Source organism: Stegostoma tigrinum, chromosome 1 (assembly GCF_030684315.1).
Source record: "Stegostoma tigrinum isolate sSteTig4 chromosome 1, sSteTig4.hap1, whole genome shotgun sequence".
In the NCBI taxonomy this organism is placed as follows: Eukaryota; Metazoa; Chordata; class Chondrichthyes; order Orectolobiformes; family Stegostomatidae; genus Stegostoma; species Stegostoma tigrinum.
Window position 1 is genome coordinate 118,668,941 of NC_081354.1, and position 22,216 is coordinate 118,691,156.

The 22,216-nt window shown below is 40.5% G+C and overlaps 2 protein-coding genes across 5 annotated transcripts in view; one reads left to right on the plus strand and one right to left on the minus strand.

The window, feature by feature from the left end:
• Nucleotides 1–2,664, minus strand: part of cwc27 (CWC27 spliceosome associated cyclophilin) — a 236,692-nt gene extending 234,028 nt beyond the window's left edge. The window contains exon 1 of one of the 2 annotated variants that reach the window (XR_009446088.1): nucleotides 2,233–2,664. Coding sequence is in view for 1 of the 2 variants with exons in the window: in XM_048542191.2 (XP_048398148.1) it covers nucleotides 2,233–2,274 (42 nt within the window). In the remaining variant the exon portion in view is untranslated. The remainder of the gene's footprint in view (nucleotides 1–2,232) is intronic. The other variant, XM_048542191.2, reaches the window with a different exon arrangement.
• On the plus strand, nucleotides 1,969–21,790 carry srek1ip1 (SREK1-interacting protein 1). 3 transcript variants are annotated; one of them, XM_048542213.2, is made up of 6 exons: nucleotides 1,975–2,208; nucleotides 2,673–2,769; nucleotides 9,604–9,651; nucleotides 13,979–14,122; nucleotides 19,085–19,163; nucleotides 20,607–21,790. In XM_048542213.2, exons 2-6 carry the CDS (start codon nucleotides 2,757–2,759, stop codon nucleotides 20,791–20,793), a joined length of 471 nt encoding a protein of 156 aa, XP_048398170.1. In that variant the 5' UTR covers nucleotides 1,975–2,208; nucleotides 2,673–2,756; the 3' UTR covers nucleotides 20,794–21,790. The 3 variants fall into 3 exon arrangements, with proteins under 3 accessions (XP_048398161.1, XP_048398170.1, XP_059504166.1); XM_048542204.2 differs by lacking the exon at nucleotides 2,673–2,769 and having other exon boundaries at nucleotides 1,969–2,208; XM_059648183.1 differs by lacking the exons at nucleotides 1,975–2,208; nucleotides 2,673–2,769 and having other exon boundaries at nucleotides 9,588–9,651.
• The last annotated feature ends 426 nt before the right edge of the window (nucleotides 21,791–22,216 follow it).

Consider the following 22,216-nt stretch of genomic DNA (forward strand, 5'->3'; position numbering starts at 1 on the left):
TAAGGCACTCACAATTCTGAATTTTAAATATATTGCCATTCCTTCACTGTGTCAAAATCCTGGAATTCTCTCCCTAATGGTATTGTGGGTCCACCCATAACAAGTGGACTGCAGCAGTTTAAGGCAGCAGCTCAGCACCACCTTCTCAAGGGCTACTAGGAACAGGCAATAAATGTCAGGTAGGCAGTGGATGCCTGCATCCCTCAAATGAATTTTAAAAAAAAGCTAAGCAAAGTTTTTAAATCATGTTAGATTTCTGATATGACAATAAGGCAAGGTTCTCTCTCTCTGTGACCAGACCTTCAGTTCCACAAGAAATCTTTGCACATTAGAGAGGGTTCAGTTCATTTCAAAGCACGCAACGGCTGTTAAAGACACTATACCTTGTTTTACTTTTCTTTCATGGGACATGAATATCATAAGACCATAAGACATAGGAGTGGAAGTAAGGCCATTCGGCCCATCAGGTCCACTCCGCCATTTAAATCATGGCTGATGGGCATTTCAACTCCACTTCCTGCACTCCCCCCGTAGCCCTTGATTCCTTTTGAGATCAAGAATTTGTCGATCTCTGCCTTGAAGGCATCCAACGTCCCGGCTTCCACTGCACTCTGTGGCAATGAATTCCACAAGCCCACCACTCTCTGGCTGAAGAAATGTTGTCTCATTTCAGTTTTAAATTTACCCCCTCTAATTTTAAGGCTGTGCCCACGGGTCCTAGTCTCCCTGCCTAATGGAAACAACTTCCTAGCGTCCACCCCTTCTAAACCATACATTATCTTGTAAGTTTCTATTAGGTCTCCCCTCAACCTTCTAAACTCCAATGAGTACAATCCCAGGATCCTTAGCCGTTCATCATATGTTAAACCTACCATTCCTGGGATCATCCGTGTGAATCTCCGCTGGACACGCTCCAGGGCTAGTATGTCCTTCCTGAGGTGTACTGGCCAGGCCAGTATTTATTACTCATTTCTAATTGCCCAGAGAGCTGTTGAGAATCAACCATAATAGCACAGATCTGAAGTCACTTGTTGGCCAGACTGGGAAAGGATGGCAAATTTCTTTCCCCTAAGAACTTCAGTGAACCAGATGGGTTTTTTCCCAACAATCCGAACAATGATTTCATAGTCATCATTAGATTATTAATCCCAAACTTTTACTGAATTTAAATTCCACCATCTGCTATCATGGGATTTGAGCCTGGATCTCTGGGTGAATAGTCCAGTGATAATACCACTAGGCCATCATCTCCCCTTAAAGTCAAGATGTCTCACAAATAAAGGTAGGCCTGTGAAAATCAGTTAGAATGGAGATTATCTCAGTTGTTAACACAGCGTCGTCATATGCTCTGAACTAACTCTTTATGATTACCATCCCACTCTTTCAGTCACCTCACCCCATTGTTATAATTCCACACCAGACATTAATAAACTGAGCAGTAAAATTACACTGGCATTTCAGTTGGTACTATACTGTGAGAGATATCAATTTTTGGATGAGACTTTAAACTGATACTCCTTCTAACAGATATGAAAAGTCCCACAGCACAATTTTTAAAAGAAAATCAGAGGGATTCTTGCTATCATCCTGATCATTACTTATCCCTCTAACAATATCACTAAAACAGTTAAGCTACTAAACTCACTTTTTCCTAGATGTTATCAATTCTGAAGAGGTGTCGCTGTCTTAAAACGTCAGCCCTGTTTCTCTCTTTACAGATGTTGCCAGGCTTTCGGAATTTCTCCAGCAATTTTTGTTTTTGTCAGTAGAACAGGTGATCTGGTTATTCATGATCACTTGAAACAGAAAAGCAGGCAACAATTCCTACTTTCCAACAGTGATGATACTCCAAAAGTACTTCATTGTTGAGCAAATGCTTTGGGACAAGGCGAAAGGCGCTATGTAAATGTAAGTCTTTCACAAGTGCTCAAGGAACAAAATGACACGTACAGGGGTAATTGATGTGAACGTTGTAAAACAACCACAAAAATCCAAAACAAAAATCAAGGCCAGAAGAAAATTTACTCGCTCACTTTCGGAAGGGGTGGATCTGTTTTGTTTAAACGAAAGGACATAAATTAGACGCGCGCGAATACCGGACTGTTTGAACATGGCGTTTGGAAGAAATTAGCCCCATCGATCAACGGGCTTGGTTACTGAATGAATGTACACGAATCTTCCCTCGAATGAAGACGCCAATGTATACAGGTTTGTGATAAACGTGTTATTTACCTTGCCGCTGCTCGGCGGCTCCTGGATGTAAATGTTGCTCATGGCGCCGCTTTGGAACGCGAGCCCAGTTTAAAACGCGGCGCTCGCTCGCGCTGTCTAACGTCCTCCGTTCACCGATCCCGAGAAGCCAGCCGGCCCCTCACTCACCGCACCAAAACTAAGAAAACCTAAACTCAAAAACCCTGCCTGCAGATAATCCACTTACGCAGCTCCACCGAGAGCCTTCCCCCGCCGCCAAGTCCCTGCGAAATGTCGTGTATTTTAGAATGTTCGCCTGTTATCCGCCGGGGGTTCGCGCAAAGTTCGCTCTGAAAGCAAACGGCCCATGTCATGGACGCGCAAGTACAGAAATTAACTGTAACGGAGAGTATGGATATGCTGCGTATGATTTTGAAAGTTGAAACCGAGCGTTTCTTTATGTTTTTATTTTGTTATTGAAGCTGGTGGGAAGATATTAAACGGTGCACCAGATCAGCAAGTGTGCTTGGGAACTTTCTAGAAGTAGAAACGAATGGAATTTCGCAATGGCTTTTTCAGGTGAATTATAATGATTTGATTTTTTTGCGTAGATATTGCTTTTAAATTACATTTTGGGAGTATAAAGCGGCGAACTATTTAAACTTTGGTGATAGGTCTGACTTCGGAATCGTGTTTGGAAGGTGCTGCATGTCACTGATCGCATAACAGGAAGTGAACGAGGGTCACTACACTCGAAACATTAACTCCCCCTTCTTTTCAAATGCTGCCGGATCTGTATTTCTTTCGCACTTCGTTTGTTTTTGCTTTAGACTTCTAGTATTCGCAGTTCTTTGCATATCTCAATGATATTCAGGTCAACTATCAAGAAATATATGGCGAGTCATCCAACTTCTTTTCCAAGACCAATTCCCCCTCCCTCCATGGATAAGATTTCCTTAACCATGTTTGCAGCGAAGCATCATAGCATCTCCAGTCAACCTTGAGAACCCCCAAAGGCAACTCCCTCCTGACTGTAAGATAACAAAGTGTGGAGCTGGATGAACACAGCAGGCCAAGCGGCATCTCAGGAGCACAAAAGCTGACGTTTCGGGCCTAGACCCTTCATCAGAGAGGGGGATGGGGAGAGGGAACTGGAACAAATAGGGAGAGAGGGGGAGGCGGACCGAAGATGGAGAAAAGAAGCTAGGTAGATTACAAGAGAGTTGCAGTGGGAGAGAGATTCCCTGAGGTTGATCCGGAGGGAGGAGGGTAACTTCTTCAGGTTAGGCATCCCTGGAAGAGGCTTTGCAGTGAGGTTAAAATTGTATGGTGGAGCTGTATGAACGCAGCAGGCCAAGCAGCATCTCCAGCGGATGCTGCTTGGCCTGCTGTGTTCATCCAGCTCCACACTTTGTTATCGTGGATTCTCCAGCATCTGCAGTTCCCATTATCCCTCCTCACTGTATACCGCTGCATCGCCACCTCTCATGGGTCTGTTGTTTTAGCGTGACGGCACACTGCTAGGGATAGTGATTGTGGTGATTGGGACTTTATTTGTCTTGTGTAATCATATCTTACAGACAGTGTCACTCTGGATTGGTTGATTTGGTCTGAAGGTCAGCACAAATTTTAAGATATTGGTTGTGTCATCAAGGCTGTGTGTGCCATGATAACAAGGTGTGGAGCTGGATGAACACTGCAGGCCAAGCAGCATCTTAGGAGCAGGACAGTTGTTTCTAGTGCCTTTGTTGATCCCAGGTGGGTCTGTCTGGTTCTATTCCTTTCATAGAACATAGAACAGTACTGCACAGTACAGGCCCTTTGGCCCACGATATTGTGCTGCCCTATTATCCTCCTGCGATCAATTTACCCTGCATACCTTACATTTCATTATCCTCCATGTGCCTATCCAAGAGTGGCTTAAAAGTCTCTAAAGTATTTGATTCCATTACCACTGCTGGAAACGCATTCTATACGCTCACCACTCTGTGTGAAGAACCTACCTCTGACATCTCCACTATACCTTCCTCCGGTCACCTTACAATTATGCCCCCTCATAATAGTCATTTCCACCCTGGGGGAAAAAAATCTGACTATCCTCTCTATCTATGCTTTTCATCATCTTGTACATCTCTATCAAGTCACTGCTCATCTTTCTTTGCTCCAGTGAAAAAAGCCCTAGCTCCCTCAACCTTTCCTCATAAGACCTGTCCTCCACCCCGGGCAGCATCCTGGTAAATCTCCTATGCACCCTTTCTAAATTTTCCACATCTTTCCTCTAATGAGGTGACCAGGTCTAACCAAAGTTTTGTAGAGCTGCAACATAACCACACAGCTCTTAAACTGAATTCCCCTGCCAATGAAAGCCAACACACCATATGCCTGCTTTACAACCCTATCAACTTAAGTCCATAAGATCATAAGACATAGGAGTGGAAGTAAGGCCATTCAGCCCATCAAGTCCACTCTGCCATTTAAATCATGGCTGATGGGCATTTCAACACCACTTCCCTGCACTCCCCCCGTAGCTCTTGATTCCTTTTGAGATCAAGAATTTGTCGATCTCTGCCTTGAAGGCATCCAACGTTCCGGCCTCCACTGCACTCTGCGGCAATGAACTTGTGTAGCAACTTTGAGGGATCTATGGACGTGAACCCTAAGATCCCTTTGTTCCTCCACGCTGCCGGGAACCCTGCCATCAATCTGTATTCTGCATTCAAATTCAATTTTCCAAAATAAATCACTTTTCACTTTTCTGGGTTGAGTTCCATCTGCCACTTCATTGCCCAGCTCTGCATCCTGTCACTGTCCCGTTGCAACCTACAATGGCCTTCCACCCTGTCCACAACTCCACCAACCTTTGTGTCATCGGCAAACTTACTAACCCTTCCTCCCGCTTCTTCACCCAAGTTGCTTATAAAGATCAGAAAGAACAGAGGTCCTAGAACAGATTCCTGCGGAACAACACTGGTCACCGAGCTCCAGGTTAAATACTCTCCATCAATACCACCCTCTGTCTTCTGTTGGAGAGCTAGTTTTGTATCCAGACAGCCAAATTTCCCTGAATCCCATGCCTCCTTACTTTCTGAATGAGCCGACCATATGGAACCTTATCAAATGTCTTGCTATAAAATCCATATGCACCACATCCACTGCTGTACCTTCATTGATGTCTTTTGTCACATTGTCAAAGAATTCAATAAGACTTGTGAGGCATGACCTGCCCCTCACAAAGCCATGCTGACCAATTCAAATCAAACTATGCTTTTCCAAATTACCATAAATATTATCTCTCAGAATCCTTTCCAATAATTTGCCCACCACAGAAGAAAGACTGACAGGTCTGTAATTTCCAGGATTATCCCTATTCCCTTTCTTGAACAAAGGAATGACAACCTCCAATCTTCTGGTACTATACAGTGGACAGTGAGGACGCAAAGATCATTGCCATTGGGGCAGCTATCTCCTCCCTCACTTTCTGTAGGAATCTTGGCTATATCCTGTCTGGCCTAGGGGACTTATCTGTCCTCATGTTTTTCACAATTTTTAGCATATCCTCCCTCCTAACATCAACCTGTTCAAGCATATCTGCCTGTTTCATGCTGTCCTCGCAAGCATGAAGTTCCCTCTCAGTGGTCAATACTGAAGTAAAGTATTTATTAAGGACCTCCCCGACCTCCTCTGACTCCGTGCACAAGTTCCCTCTGCTATCCCTGATTGGCCCTACCCTCACTCTAGCCATCTTGTTCCTCACGTAAGTATAGAAGCCTTGGGATTTTCCTTGATCCTACCCACTGACGATTTCTCATACCCCCTCCTAGCTGTCCTAAGTCCATTCTTCAGTTCCTTCCTGGCTACCTTGTAGACCTCTAAAGCCCTATCCGATCCTTGCTTCCTCAACTTTAAGTAAGCTTCCTTCTTCCTGTTTCATCAGACGTTGTAACAGTTAGATATTGAGCAGCTTGCTGGGACATTTCAGAGCGCATTGAGAGTTAGCATTGGTGTGGAAATGAAGTTGCATTTCGAATAAACAAGGTAAGAACTGCAGATTCCCTGTCGCTTAAGGGAGTCAGTAAACCAGATGGGTTTAATGAAAATTGGCAATGGTTCCATGGTCACCATTAAACCAGCTTTTAATTCCAGATTCATTAACTAAATTCAAATTTCATCATCTGATAGGCTTGAAGTCTATGTCCCTCAGATCTGGAACTATAAGAAATAGGAACAGGAACAGGCTGTTCAGTCCAGTGAGCCTTCTCTACCATTTAATGGGACTGTGGTTAATCCAACACTCCTAACACCCTGTCTTTTCCCTATAACCCTTGGTTTCCCCTACTGATCAAGAATCTGTTGTGGGAAAATCTGGCTACTTATTAAGAAATCTCACAGACAATCAAGTACTGAAAAAACAGTTCAAACTTTATTGTAAATATTAGACCCCTCGGGTAAGTAAGTTTTAGGCCTGTGACCCAATTAGTGGTGAAATCAGGCCAGGACATCAACCAATTGTGATCTGTCTCTGGAAGTTTCCAGGTTTCTGTCCTTCTGCGGTGTTGTTCTTCAGAGTTCTGCTGTTGAGTTTTTCACATTCGATTCTTGTACAGATTTTCATCCTTTATGTGGATAATGCTTTGAGAGTCTTTCAAGCGAGTTAGTGTAAGACTGCAGCTGGCTTCGTTATCAAAAGTAATTTCTTTGTTTCTTGTTACATTTGGCAATGACTGTCGGTTCAAAGACAGCTTTCTGGTGATTAACTCCTTAAATTCTTGAACAGGGCAAACCTTGTCCCTTATGCCAGTAAAGCATCCAATTATCAAGCAGGTGTCAAAGCAGCTTTGTTTATGGAATCTTGCTAATTCTTTGAGTCTGTGTTACAGCTTGTCTTTGTTCCTTATCAGTTTATTTCAAACAGAGTTATTTTTGTGTGTAATAGTTTATCTTTTCTTGATTCATTCAGTCGATGATCAATCATTAAGAGTTCTGTAATCTTTACTTAAATAGTCCCTCCTGTCTTTATTATTTTTAATATGAACAGGGACTGGTAATTGGCCATTTCCAACACAACATTGGTTCATAACGTTACACGGATTTGCTACACCATGCCCAATTTAAAATGTACCAGTTTATGCAGTGCAGATAAATACAAACCCATAATCAATAAGTGATGTAAAAATAATGATCAGTGAATAAATCACAAGCATTAAACATGCACAAAGAAATACACATACGTTACGCTTCCCTATTACAGCTTTAAGATCATCATGTCCTAATAGAACTGCAACATGTGAAATAGCACAAACCTATGCAGCAAGTGTGTATTACTTTCCTGGCATCATCTCACCAAGAATGTTCCTTAATGTTTTTATTATCTGTCTTAATCCTCTGACTGTTCTGCATAACCTTAACATCTAACCCCTGTGTCTCTCTCAAACTCCTTTTTTCCAATAAGACATAACCATTTCTCTAGCTGAATCAGTCTCATCAAAAGTCAGATTTTTTTTTCTGATGTTAACCAATTCCATTGTTCCAATGCATGTGGGCATTTGAGGGTGAATGTGAAATATCGAATCAGTGATGGGACAAGACAGCTTATGGTAATGATACTCTTAAGAGATGTTGTGACACGGTACTCTCTTTCACCTGCATATCAAACTTTGATTATATTGATTCAAGTGATACTTGAAATTTCAACAGTACAGTTAACTATTCCGAACTGGTACAGACTCTCTGGATCGAATGACATCCTTCTGTACTGTAAATTCGATTCCATAAGACATGTTACAAGCAAGGAGTAATGGCAGCACAGTGTTCCCCATTGTTGATAACAAGATGTGTGCTTAGAGGAATATTTTAAACATTTTTGGTATTGAATCAGGCTATCCAAAAAGTTTTTTTAAATCAGAAGGAAAGTTCACATTTATTCACAGAACGCCCCAAAATGAAAAACATTCTATCTCGTGTATGCATAAGTAAAGATGGCTTTTAGAGACAAAACATTTAGATTATTAACAGAAATTGAAGAAGAAAATCACATGCTTTAAATTTAATTCCTTAAGATGCCCATGCTGCAGGCTTGGAATGGATTCTCTTCCATGATTCATTGGATAAATTGCATGTCAGACCTTCCAGGTTTCTGAACAAAATTATGGCTTGAGTTTCTGTAGAGACAAAACTTTGCAGGTGAAGACAAATTAGACAGTCTCTCACTGCCTTAGTTGACTGGCTTTTAGAAAAGGGTTCTGTTCTTCTTGCTGGAGGAATGGTCTCCAGTAGTTTCCGAATTGCCTTTACTGGGCTCCTCCTTAAAGTAATACAGTTTGCTATCTGAAATCCACTTCAATTGTATGTGATCAATATTCCTGTTGTCCACACAACTTTAAGTTAGAAGACACTGCTACACACGGGGATGAGCGGAGGCTATTCATATCTGATGGTGATAAACTGGTTACTCTACACCTTTTCTAAAAAAAATTGAACTTGTAAGTCACTGTATCTTGGACATTATTAGTTCTGAGTTTCAGTAAATGCCCAGTTAACAGGAGGTGTAAATTTGGGAATGGTTTAAACATTTTGAATGTCACTATAAGGGACAACATTGCACCCACAGTCATTTACGTTATGAGAACTTTCCAAAGACTTGAGTTAGTTTCTTGCCTGTGTAGAAATCCCTAGAGATCATCCAACTTGGCAGCCATCACTGTTTGTAGGTTGTCCTCATTTTGAAGCTGATTTCAAAATCTCCAAAATGTGTGAAGTCCTTATCTCGAAAGTTAGAAATCTGATACCTTCATTGGTTGTAACAAGCGTAAGTCTAAGTAACTGCCATACATCTGGCAAGTTCCATTTTTCCTGCTAATTGTTTGAATCCATAGAATCCCTGCTGTGTGGTAACAGGCTGTTCGGCCCAACGTGTTCACACTGACCTTTAGACCATTCCACTCAGACCCATTCCCCAAACCCACCTAATCTATACATCCTGAAAACAATGGGCAATTTATCATGGCCAGTCCACCAAACCTGCACATCTTTGGATTGTGGGAAGAGACTAGAGCATCTGGAGGAAACCCACACAGACACGGAGAGAATGTGCAAACTGCACTCAGACAGTTGCCCGAGGGGAAATCTAACCCAGGTGCTGTGAGGCAGCAGTGCTGACCACTGAGCCACCTTGCCGGACCTTGCAGTTTGCTTGTTATGTATGTTTACACCCTGCAAACTAGTATTTTTCAAACAGGTTCCAATGTTAAATTTTGCACATTATTTTTGAATGTTATATCAGAAAGTGACCAATTTTTCCTACATTGTGATGCTGAATGACCGTACGTAAAGGAAGTCTCAATCTACAAAGTAACAAATTGGGCTCCAAAAAGATTACTATATATCAATTTTAATTTTTAATGTATTTTATTTCAGGCCCAAATAAAGATAATATCCGAGCAGGATGCAAGAAATGTGGATATCGTAAGTAGCAAACTTTAGACATTCTTAGCTATCACTATTCAGAAAGAGGATAGTCAAACTAAATTCTTCTGATGAAGAAATTTTTTTTATTGCTAAAGTATACTTTATTCCAAAAAAGTCTTTGTCTAAATTCACAGGTATTAGAGCAGTTCTATATAGTTTCTGTGTATCAAGAAAAACAAAAATTGGAATTCGGCAATCCCTGCAGTTTTAAAAACCAAAAGCATTTCATAGTCATGCAAGATACTATTTACATACATTGAGGAAATGAGAGGGTCTGATAACTGCATAGACTCTATTTATACTTCAGAAGAAATTCCTGACATGGGGGTCTTTTCTCTCTGCACCTTGGAAGCAGCTGCCCCAAGCTTTAATGCATCCCACAACATGTAGTCCTGGACCTTAGAATGTGTAGGCTTCAACAATTAGTCAATGTCAGTTCTTTATACTGGAAAACCAACAGGTTTCGGATAGACCAAAGAGTGTCTTTCACCGAGTTGATGGTCCTTCAGGTGCAGTCAGAACTTGCCTCAATGTCTGTTCTGGGCAACAGCCTGTAGAGCACAGAGTCCTATATTGTGGAGCTGCATGGGACAAACCTCGACAAAGGCTTTCTATCCAGACCTTCTTTGCAAAGGCACATTCCAGAGAAGAATAACAGTCTCTTCACTAATACAGTTGCTTCAAGGACAGTTTGTGGTGGCGCAGAGACCAGATGTACTTGAAGGATTTGAAGACCAGTGCTCTTCTCATCACCAGCCAAGCTAAGTTTTGGTACAGTTGGAAAGTTCTGCTGATGATGCATTTTGCAAATGACTACTTGGGGAATGCAACAGGATTCATCCTGGTCTCGAGGTTGCAGTATGCTGACCACTTGCTGATGGACTTGTGGTCAAAGGGGCTTTTCTTTGCAAATTGTTCTAGGAAGGACAGCTGATACAGAATGGTCCAACTACTTCGAGCATTCTGTGGCAACGAGGCCATCCTGCACAACACTAGGGACAGGTAAAACCTTCGCATGTAAAAACATTTGGTGTTTGCATCCTGCAAGTCTATGCACAGCTTGATGCAATTACACACAAAAGTGGTGTTCAGAATGAGGGCAGTGTTGGGTACATCTTTCTCCCATTTATGTACATGATATCCCTGCAAATATGATCCATCTTTGACCTCAAGGTGAAGTGGAAGATAGCTCAGATGACTGCGCAGGCACAGGTTCGGCAAATCAGTCCTGTGCCATGTGCAGCATCACCAAGAATACCTCACACCTGATGACCAGTTGTTATGCACATGAAAGGGGGGGGGGGGGCAGTACTCCTGTAAATCCAGTTTCTTCTGATCAGCAATAATTATAATGACAACAACAGCATGGGTTCAGATCCCACACTGGCTGATGTTACCATGAAAGGCACTCCTCATCAACCTCCTCCCTTCCCCTGAGGCTTGGTGACCAACAAGTTTTATGAAGGCCTGTCAGTTCTCTCTAATGAAAGAGCAACGCTGTAGTCCAGTCAGACTCTGGTAACCTAACCTTTACCTTTTATTCTAATACAGTATTTTGCTGAAGCTGATATTTTCCTATCCATGGTTAAGAATTATTATTTTTCCTATTATGTTTCCATTGCAATCACTATCAAAATTTTCCAGTTTATGAAAAACTCTCAGTCTTGTTCTCTGCAAATTTTAAATAGCTTTTGTTTTAATTCATCTTGTTGGGTTTGATCTTTATGCCCAAACATATTATATACTGACTACTGACTATTTTGTGTTTAGATAATGTTATGTGAAGAAATACTTTCTACAAGCAATACAGTTGTATCATGAGTATTTGATGTGACATTTATCAACTTGCTCTGTGACCACAGCAAAAAGGTTGCAGGAATGAACCGTAAAACACATTTTGTGGTTAATAAATTGAAAAATCTGTGAGAAAGATGTAGTAAATGTCAATGAAGTTACTGACTTGGTTGACAACACCCAACTCCATAAATGCTGGGAAGATTGAAGCCATTCTTTTCGCTATCAGCTCCACACTCTATTCTTACCTATTGACTCCTTCACTGTTCCCTGGCAACATTCTGAGATTAAACCTCTCTGTGAATTTGGTGTCAGGTGTGATTTCCACACTTGACTTTGCACCTGCCTCAACTCTGTTGCTGAAACCCTCATTTACACCTTTATTACCGAAAGACCTATTCGAATGTACTGTTGGTCTGTCTCCCACATACCATCTTACAGAAACTTAAAGTCATCCAAAACGCAGCTGCTATGACTCAACTCACACCAAGTCCAATTCCACTATCTGCTTGTGTTCATTACCTGTATTGGCTCTGGGTCAAGCAGTGTCTTAAATTTGAAGTTCTCATTCTTGTTTTCCTTGGCCTGGCCCCTCCCTATTTCTGATCTCTTTCAACCTCTTTTCTTAAATACCTGGATTCTTCTAATTCTGTCCTTTTGAGCATACACCGTTATACTTGCTTCACTATTGATCACAGTGCATTCAGTTGTTTAAGCACTAAACTCGGGAATTCCCTCCCTATGCCTCTGCAACTATCACTTGTTTTCCTGCTTTAAGACATTTCTTAAAAGTTGCCTGTTCGACTAAGCATTTGGTCATCTAATCTAATGTCTTGCCTGACTCAGTATCGTATTTTACCTTGTAATGTTGCTGTGAAACATATTGAGACGCTTAAAGGTGCTAGGTGAATGTAAATTATTGTAAATAAAATGGGCATTTTCCCAAATATACCCTCAGGCATCCATTTCTTTCCATAACAAATCATTTTAGGTTGCATTCTTCTTCTGTTATTATTTTTATCCAAAAATTTTCAAAATGCAATTTTACTAATGTTTCAAGTGTATATTAAATCCTTTCATAAACCTCTCTGTCTGGCTGCACCTCTTTGCCATTCAAAAGCCCCCTTAAAACTTCATTCTTCCTCAGCACCTTTCAGAGATTCTGATATGTTTAGAGTGCTATCTGCAGGGTGTTATTCATTTGGTCATAAGGGGAGAGATGGTGGAGGAAGAAGGATGAGCGAGGCAGTAGAAAACAAGATAAGAGAATGGGCAGGAGATGGAAAAAAAACAAACGGAAGTGTGCGAGAAAAGAGAGGGATTCATCTTTACCTCCGTTTGAGAGGACAGATGATGCCTTGGTTTTGCAGAATCTTGCATCATAGAGACAAGTTAGACTATTAGGTTTCTTCAAGATACTTGAAAGAATTGTACCAACATTTTTCTCGTAACCCTGCTAATTAGGCCTTCTCAAATATTTGTCCAATTGCCTTTTAAATCTTGCTCATCCCTGGTATTATCCTGATATACCTCCTCTGTACTGTCTCTAGCACGTTGTTATCCTTCCTAAAATATGGCACCCACATTGATCATATTCCAGGTGATGGAACGAGAGTTTTGTAAAGGTTACTATGATTTCCATTCATAATTGAGTTTAGTAGCCCACATTCACAAAGTTATGCATCTGAAATGCTTTCTGAATTGCCTTCTCAACTTTGTCTCCCTTTTTTTTGGAAACCTTGTGAATCTACGCACCCAAATTCCTCTGGTTTTGCATCCCACATAAAGCTATTATTATTTTAACATGTTGCCTCTGTTATTTTTCCTCAAACACATTTCTTCTCACTTATCTACTTTAAAGTGCATTTAGGGCTACTGTACAATAGTACTTATGTTACTGAACTAGTAACACAGCCTGGACTAACCAGCTAAAAACATGAGTTTACATCCCAGCCTGGAAATTCAGAACTTTCAATTAAGTGAAATACTGTAGGTCGTTGTATCACGATCCAGTGAAAAACTCTATCCAACATTTTTGGCTCCAAAATGTATACTGATATGTTGGTGGTGGATAGCTTGGATGATTAGCCTAGTGGATCAACAAATGATCAAGCAGATTGTTTTATCCTGGGTGATGTGGAGCTCTTGAATACTACAGCTGTATTCATGAAGACAAATGAAGAATAATCTGCTACTGTCCTAACATGTGCCTTTTCAATGATGGAGATAATTTGGAGAGTCAGGAAATGAGCCACGTGGTGCACTAAAACCAGCTTCTGACCTAATGAACTAGCCATGGCACTTATGGAGTTAGCCCTGTTGAGTTTCAGTTAATGCCAACCCTCAGGATATTGTTGGGGTATGGTAACACCAACGGTTAGGCTTTCCCTTGGTGAAAGTTATCTTGGCAGCAATAAGGTGCAAATGGTGCGAATGAATGAGTGTTTCATTATCTTATGAATTGTGATTGAAGTAAAGTACATTCTAAACCTCTGTTTTGTTAAGTGATAAACTTTTGTTATGATTCCAGCTGGCCATCTGACCTTTGAATGTAGAAATTTTGTCCGTGTGGATCCCAAAAAAGATATTGTTTTAGATGTCAGTAGTACCAGCAGTGAGGACACTGAGGACGAAGAAGAGCTTCGGCAACTGCAGGATATCATTAACAAAAAAGGTATGATACTACACTGCACAATGCAAGTAAACATTCTGGTTTGGAGTTTGCCAGTTGTTTTTTAATTCATCTCAGTAAGGCTGGCATTTATCATTGATCTATATTACAGTAGGAGTGGTTTAATGTGACTAAATCATTTAATTGGGCAGTTAGGAATCAATCATATTTGTGAGAAGCTAAAGTCCAGTCTCTATCAGAAAAGTCATCAGGATGTCACATATCCTCAAGCAATGAGGCACGTGGGAGTGGAAATAGTGGTAGCTCTAGCTGCAACCTTTCAATCCTCCAGAGATTTGAGAGTGGTGCCAGAAGACCAAAGGTTTGAAATTATGACAGTAAACCACCACTTTCACCAATTATGAATGAGCAACAAATGTATACCTTGTTTGCAAAACCACATGGTTATTTAAAAAAAGACATCCATTTATTATAGAGATAGTAAGAACTGCCAATGCTGGAGTCAGAGATAACATAGTGTGGAGCTGGAGGAACACAGCGGGCCAGGCAGCATCAGAGGAGCAGGAAAGCAAACGTTTTGGATCGGGACCCTTCTTCAGGCTCGGAGATTGCTCTGTAGAGCACCTGCACTTGGTTCACAACAAATGGCAACACCTTCCAGTCGTTCACCACTTCAACACCCCCTCCCACTCCCTAGACAACACGTCCATCCTGGGCCACCTCCAGTGTCATAACGACACCACCCGGAACTGGAGGATATTCTGCCTCGGGAGCCTACAACCCAAAGGTCTCAATGCGGACTTTACTAGTTGCAAAATCTTCCCCCACCCCCGCCTCATTCTATGACCAACCCTCCCTCTCATCCCCACCTCCTTGACGTGTCCGTCTTCACCCCCACCTATCCGCTCCTCCCACCTCACTGATGAATCCCCACCACTGCCTACCTGCACTCAGCTATTACCATCCCACCTACCTTCCCCAGCTCCGTTCCTCCTCTCTATTTATTTCAGAGTTCCTTTCACCACCCCTCCCCCATTTCTGAAAAAGGTCCTGACCCGAAACGTCAGCTTTTGATGCAGCCTGGCCTGCTGTGTTCCTCCAGCTCCACACTCTGTTATCCATTAATTATAGTGCTTTTCATGACTACTTGATGTTTCAATGCATTTTGCAGCAAATGTAGCACTGTTTGAAGTGTTGTAACTAACAGCAATGTGATAACGACCAGTTAATCTATTTGGTGGTGTTGAATGAAAGATGAATATGACCCAGGACACCAGGAACAACTCCTCCTACTCTTCAAAGTACTGCCATCAGATATTTTATAGCCACCTCAACAGGCAGGGATAAATTTTTGTTCGAAAGATGGCATCTCTGACAGTGGGGAAAATCACTCTGTACTACAATGGAATGGCAGACTTCAGTTTTCTGCTCAAACGTGAGAATGGGGCTTGAACAGGAATCCAGTGATTCAGAGGTCAGTGTACTACCAATAGACTCAGCCGCATTTCTGGTTGGGATTTTCTCTTATTAGGCTAAATTATGTTGGTAGTGGGTGTATTACTGCGAGCAGGATCAATCAGGCCAGTAGCTCTGAGTAATGATAACTCTTCGGAGCTGAGACAGCTGCTTGAGCAGCAGGTGGTGGTGAGTGTCACTGAAGGAGGTGGTAAAGGAAGTTAGAGACATGGCCGGGGGTTGGCTTTCAGCAGAGATTCCATTCTACCCATGCTAAGGGCACAGCCATCTCACCAGTTCTTACTTCACAATGCTGCCAGCCGGCTACTCCATCTTACCAGTTAAGAGTTGCCACTTTCTTAACCTGTTGGGAACACAAGTATTTGGGGCAATGGGGTGAAAAAGCCCTTAAGTGATCATTAATTGAGCACCTAAGGTGATGGGAAGTGGGCAAATGTCTCCATTGGTAACCCGACCAATTACTGCTCTTCTAGCCGCCTTCCTTGGTAACTCTTAGGAGCGAAAGTTCAATGTGTCTCACAAACTTGATCAAATTATTCAAAATAATGGAGGGATTTGATACATAGATGATCTTTTCAAATGCCATTTGATAAAATAGTAAAAAATAGATTCACTAGCTTACTTGAGGCCCTATGGGACAGTGGCAAATTAACTGCTATATAGCCTTTAGTTATTAGAGATTAATGATTATCTTTCACACTGAAAGGAAGTAAATAGCTCCCCTCATGATCACCAGGTGTTGGCCCTATCTTGATTTTCTGTCCTGAATAATCTGAATTTGGGGGTACAGGCATAATTGTACTAAAGAAAGGAAGTTATGCCAAATCCTTATAAATTGCTGAACAGCTGGAGTACTGTGTGCAACTTCTAGCATCACAATATTGAAGGATATCCTCAGTTCTGGAAAGGCACATAAGAGTTTTATGGTACTAGGAATAACTGACTCCAGTTCTGTGGAGAAACTGAGATAATTCTGTATAAAGCAAAGATGATTAGTGGGGAGATTTTGTACAGGTATTCAAAATTGAGAGCCATTTCCAAAAGCCACTGCCGCATACAGACCACAGAGGTCCACACAGCAACAGGAAAAATTAGAGTGAATGTAGTTAAGGAGACTAAAATTGCACGCAATCCTCCAGGGCTAATTTTACCTAGGTCCTATATAACTGCAGCAAAAGTTCCTTATTCCTGCACTCAGACCATGCTGAAATGAAGGTCAGTATGCCACATGCCTTCCAAACTGCTTGCTGTGCCTGCAAGCTTGCATTCAGTGACTAGTATAAAAGTATATCAGATTTATAAAGGGACCTAACACCATTTAAATAATACTCTGCCATGTTGTTTTCCTACACAAGTGGACAATTTCAGATTTACTTTACTGCATTTGCCATATGTTTGCCCATTCATTCAACTTGTCTGAATTGCCCTAATTCTCTACATCTTCCTCATTGTACACACATCCACCCAGTTTTGTGTCACTAACAAATTTGGAAATATTACATTTGATTCCCTTACCCAAATTGTAAATGTAAAGGCACAGTGGTTAGATTCTCTTGAAAGATTATGTATGTATACAGAAGTACATCTGGGCCAAGTTTGCTTTATTTAGGTTACTTTACAGTCTACGTGATGTAGGTTGACCCATTATGCCTTTAGGGATGGAATTCCAGGATTTTGACTGAGCAACACTAAAGGAATGGCAGAACAGCAGATACGTGGGAACACCACAGCCCATACGTTCCCCTCTAAACCACTGAACATCCTTAACTTTTTATCTACTTTATAAATGTCTTCTAGTTTTGAAATGATTGCATTACCCAAGGACAGCATTTTAGAAAATCTGTTAATGCATATGATATTCCTGTTCAGTATAAAAAAGCTCTTGCTTTACCTGTTTAATAGCATATGCATTAATAGATTTTCTAGAATATTTTCCCTGGGTAGTCCAGTCATTTCATGGAAGGTGAAGTGGACCTCTTGATCAGAATCTGTACAGGTATTGGGGAAGGTGATTATCCAATTGGGTAGTTAATAGAAAATGGAGTCAAACCACAGAAACAGTCGCTTTAGAGTAGACATCTGGATCCAAGTCCATAAAGGAAATGGAGTTTCCCACCGTCCATTTATAAAATACATTTGAATTTTTTTTGCTGTTCTTACATGGAATGTGGCATGGTTGTCAAGGCCAGTAATTTTTGTCTGTATCTAATTGCCCTTAAACCAATTGATCATTTTAGAGAGCAGTTAAGACTCAATAACATTACTGTGGGTCTGGAATCGCAATTAGACCAGACCAGGCCAGATGAGGGTGACATACTTCTTTTCTTAAACAATATTAGTGTACCAAGAGGGGTTTTTCACAATTGATAACAGTTACTTGATCACCAAAAGGCTACCTTTTTTTTAATTCCAGTTAACCAGCTAGTGACATTACCACCATGCCATCACTATTGATGGTTGTTTAACAATTTAGACAAAAGCTAATACAGTTTTATTAGAAAGTGTACCATTGTTTAAACAATAAGTTCTCTAATTCCAGTTCTTATCCGAGAATTTTGTGAAACATAGTTTGTACATTCCTGTAGAGCTTTATTCCTTGTCAACGGATGCTTTTGACATTTCACAGCATCTTTTATAATTCTTTTTCTGCTGAGTGGGGACAATTGACATGACATGTCAGCTGATTGACTGACTGGCTGCTTGACAGTACACACTGACTTCCACTCATGATCTTTGCTAGTAACTGAACGGTTTTTGTTATTTTCCCTAGAGACCAAATTACATAATTACAGGGTTGTGACCTTGTGTAGGTAATTTTATTTTGTAAACATAAACATAGGAATTTGTGTCTTAAATAATGTTTTGCTAAACTGTGATGAGTGACAATACTACCTCTTGGGGTTCTTCTGCATTATACTCGCCTGCCTGCTCCCTGTATCATTTGATTCTCTGAGAGACTAAAAGTGATCTGTCTCAGCCTTGAATGCACTCACCAAATCCATATGCATTTGTAGTAGGTCTTCCTTAATCTTATACTCCTTTTATTTTGCCCACATATCAAGTCTCAATGCCAAAGTCAAAAAGTATTCCCAACTACTTCAGCACAATGTCTTTCCATTATTTACACTAACCATTCTTTGTAATATCTGAGTGGGATTATCAATGAGTGCTAAGTAAAGGATAATTCTGGACATGTTAACTGGGAATAGGATTTGACTGAGCAAACCCATTTCACATAATTCCTTTACACCCAATAGATTTTATCACATTAGAGATGAAGTGATCTAGGAAGCAAAAGCTGATGTCGTAAGCCAATGTGGTAAGTCAAACAGCAATTTGCTAATTAAATAGAGCCCCTATTTCTGGCAATCACTAAATTGTGACTGATAGATGTGTATTAATCAGTACATGGCTTTTCTAAACTACATAAAAGATATGATTTAGATACAGAACAGTCAATTGTACAGATGTTGTAAATCTTTTGACTGTCTTATTTAATACTTTTGTATTGCTTGTTTCTTTTCTTAGAAACAAAAGAAGATGGTGAAAAGAATGATCATCATAAGAAAAAACGGAAGGAGAAGACAAGAGATGAATGTAGAAAAAGGTAATTGTGCTGCTTAATAGAAAATAAATTTGTACAATGTAGCTGTGTATAGTGACTGCAGCAGATTTGAACTGGAATCTCAAGTAGAGTGACAAACCTGTCATGCTTGACAGCATTTACTTGACAATTATGTTTTATGTGTGTCAAAACCAGTTGTTTATTTAAAGTTTACTAGGCAACATTGGTGCCATCGACTTGATCTTTTCGGATTCCCAAATAACATCAAAGTTTCAAGAAGAAATTTAAGTGTGAGATGAGGCTTCATACGATTGGGAGCACGGAGAGCAGATTGAATAACTACAGGAATTGAGTGTTAGGTTAAGCAGGGCTGTAACCAGTGGAGTGCAGAAGGATCAGTGCTAGGCCTCAGCTATTTACAGTCTATGTTAACGACTAAAAATAAGTGACCAAGAAAAAGGTGTCTAGGTTTGCTGATGATACAAATCTAGGTAGGAAAGTATGCTGTGAGCAGGACCTAAGGAGGTTGCAAAGAGATAAAGATGAATAATGTGAGTGGGTAATAAGGACAGATGGAATATAATATGGGGAAGTATAATTTCTGTCCTGGTGCTGGGACAGGACCTATCCAGGGATGGTGATGGTGTCTCAAACATTGTTCTATAAGTATGACTGTCAGCTGTTGTTTACTAGTCTTTGAGACAGCTTTCCCAATTTTGACACTAGCTCCCAGATGTTAATAAATAGGATTTGCAGGCCCACAAGGTTGTTTCTGCCATTGTCTTTTCCGGTGTCTAGGTCAATGCCAAGTGGTCTGCCCAGTTTCATTTCTTTGTTTAGACTTTGTAGTGATTGATACAATTGAGTAGCTTGCTCAGCAATTTCAGAGGACAGTTGAGAGTCAGCTACATTGATGTGTCTGGAGTCCCATGTAGGCCAGACCAGGTGAGGATGGCACATTTCCTTTTATGGTCATTAATAGATTCTTTATTCCAGATTTTTAAAATTCAATTCAAACTTCCCTGTTTCCCAAGGCAGGATTTGAAACCAGGTCTCCAGAATATTAGCTATGTTTCTGGATTAATTGTCTAACAATAATACTACTGGGCCATTGCTTCCCTATTTTTTTCCATCAACTACAAGATAATCTCACTTTATGGGATTCTCAGCTTTCTGTCCTAGGTGAAATCCTAACTCAGGTTTCAGCTTTGAGATTCATGAGCTATTTACTAGGGAAAAATAACTAACGTTTTCTGCAACTGCTTTCCCTGTGGTTATTATCTTTGGCATACTGTTTCTTAAGTGAGTTGAAACCAAAGCTAAAGAGCAGTTTTGTGAATGAAGAAGAGGTGTGATTTATCTGCAATGGAAACCAAGTACCCATGTTGGAATCAATTGAATATCCAATACTGCCTCTGAGTCACTCGACATTCTGTCTCACAAAAGATTAGAATGGCTGGAAATTAATTGTGTTTGTCTTTACAGATCATATTCATCTAGTGATGACACAAGTGAGAAAAAGAGCAAGAAGCAAAAAGTTCTTAAAAAGAAAAAGAAAAATAAGAAGAAAAGCAAGCACAAGAGTCACAAACACCGCAAAAAAGTTAAGAAAAATGAAAAGCACTCTCCCTCCTCGTCAGACAGTTCAACTTCCTCTTCAGATAGGGATTAATTATACAGTGTTAAAATCTCTTGGTTGTTCCAGAATACTGTTTCTTTTCAATTTTTTTAATGTGCAGGTCATGGCTCGCCATATTTGTGAATATTTAGTTGGGTCAGAGAAAACAGAATATTCAACCATGATGAGCAATGTGCATTATAATACTTTGAACAACAATGTCAACATGTATTTATAGCACCGATGACATCACGTGAAAAATGTTGAAACAATTATTGGACAACTGGACAAAAATGCTATTTTAATAAAAACCAAAAGAGTTCTGAGGAACGATCACCAGACCCGAAATTTTAAATCTTATTTCACTTCACAAATGCTGCCAGACCTTGCTAAGGTTTTCCAGCAACTTCTGTTTTCGTGACTATTTTAATGATGCCTTATCAAGATTACTGTTCTTTTCTGATGTATCAATTACCATTTGGTGTGTTATATAAAACAACATTCAGTAGTATTTCAATGTTGTTAACACGTATGTAATCGAATCGTCTATATAATGACTTATTCGGCTGATTTATCTACAGGTTGTGATGTCATTTTCAGAAAAGGGAAGATGGTGGCATAGTTGGCGCTATACTAGCAATCCAGACATCCAAACTAAGGCTCTAAGGACATAGATTTGATTCCCACCGTGGAAAGTGGTGGAGTTTAAATTCAATTCATAAATCTGGAATTAAAAGCTCATTCTGTAATGGCGCCATGAAACTGCTGTTGATTGTTGTAAAACCATCTGATTTACAAATGTACTGTATGCGTGGAAATATGCCATCCCTAGTTGGTCTGGTCTACAAGTGACTCCAGATCCACAACAATGTGATTGTCCCTTAACTAGACTCTGCAATTGCCCAGCTTCCCACTCAATTGAAAGGCAGTTAAGGATGGATAACAAATGCTGGCTCACATTCCACGAATTTTTTTTTTAATTTCCTTTGTAAAATCTTTCTAACAATCTGTTTGTTTTTCAAAAATTTCAATAAATGTACATATTGCTTCATTTGTAAATCGTTTGTGTTCTTCTGCAGTAGCCTAATGCAGAGCATTTTAGGCCATATCACTGTCAATGATTTGCAGTACTTTTTATTCTAACTTTCTCTGCAAATTGAGGTTGTTGACTTGCTCACCAAGCTGGCTTGTTTTTGTTCAGATGTTTCATCACCATGCTAGGTAACATCATCAGTGAGGCCTCCAATGAAGTGATGTTGTCCTATTCTGCTAATGGGATGTCAATTTACGTAAATAATGCTGTGATGCGAAAGGATATCATAATTTCCTCGTCGCTGATTTTAATGTTCTCAAGGGAATTGAGGAAATCTTGGTAGGAGTGGATGGAATGGAGTAATCCGTCGACTGGGTGTTTCAGTCTCTGCTGTAGGTCCTTAGCCAGTTTGTGTGAAGGTGCCCAATAGGGAGACAATGGGTC

What these genes read in the sequence shown, in the direction of transcription:
- srek1ip1 (XM_048542204.2), top strand. Translation starts at nt 2,187, where the DNA reads ATGAAGACGCCAATGTATACAG. An exon ending in GAAGACGCCAATGTATACAG is followed by an intron (nt 2,209 to 9,603) that starts GTTTGTGATAAA and finishes ATTTTATTTCAG; the next exon opens with GCCCAAATAAAGATAATATC. An exon ending in AGAGATGAATGTAGAAAAAG is followed by an intron (nt 19,164 to 20,606) that starts GTAATTGTGCTG and finishes TTGTCTTTACAG; the next exon opens with ATCATATTCATCTAGTGATG.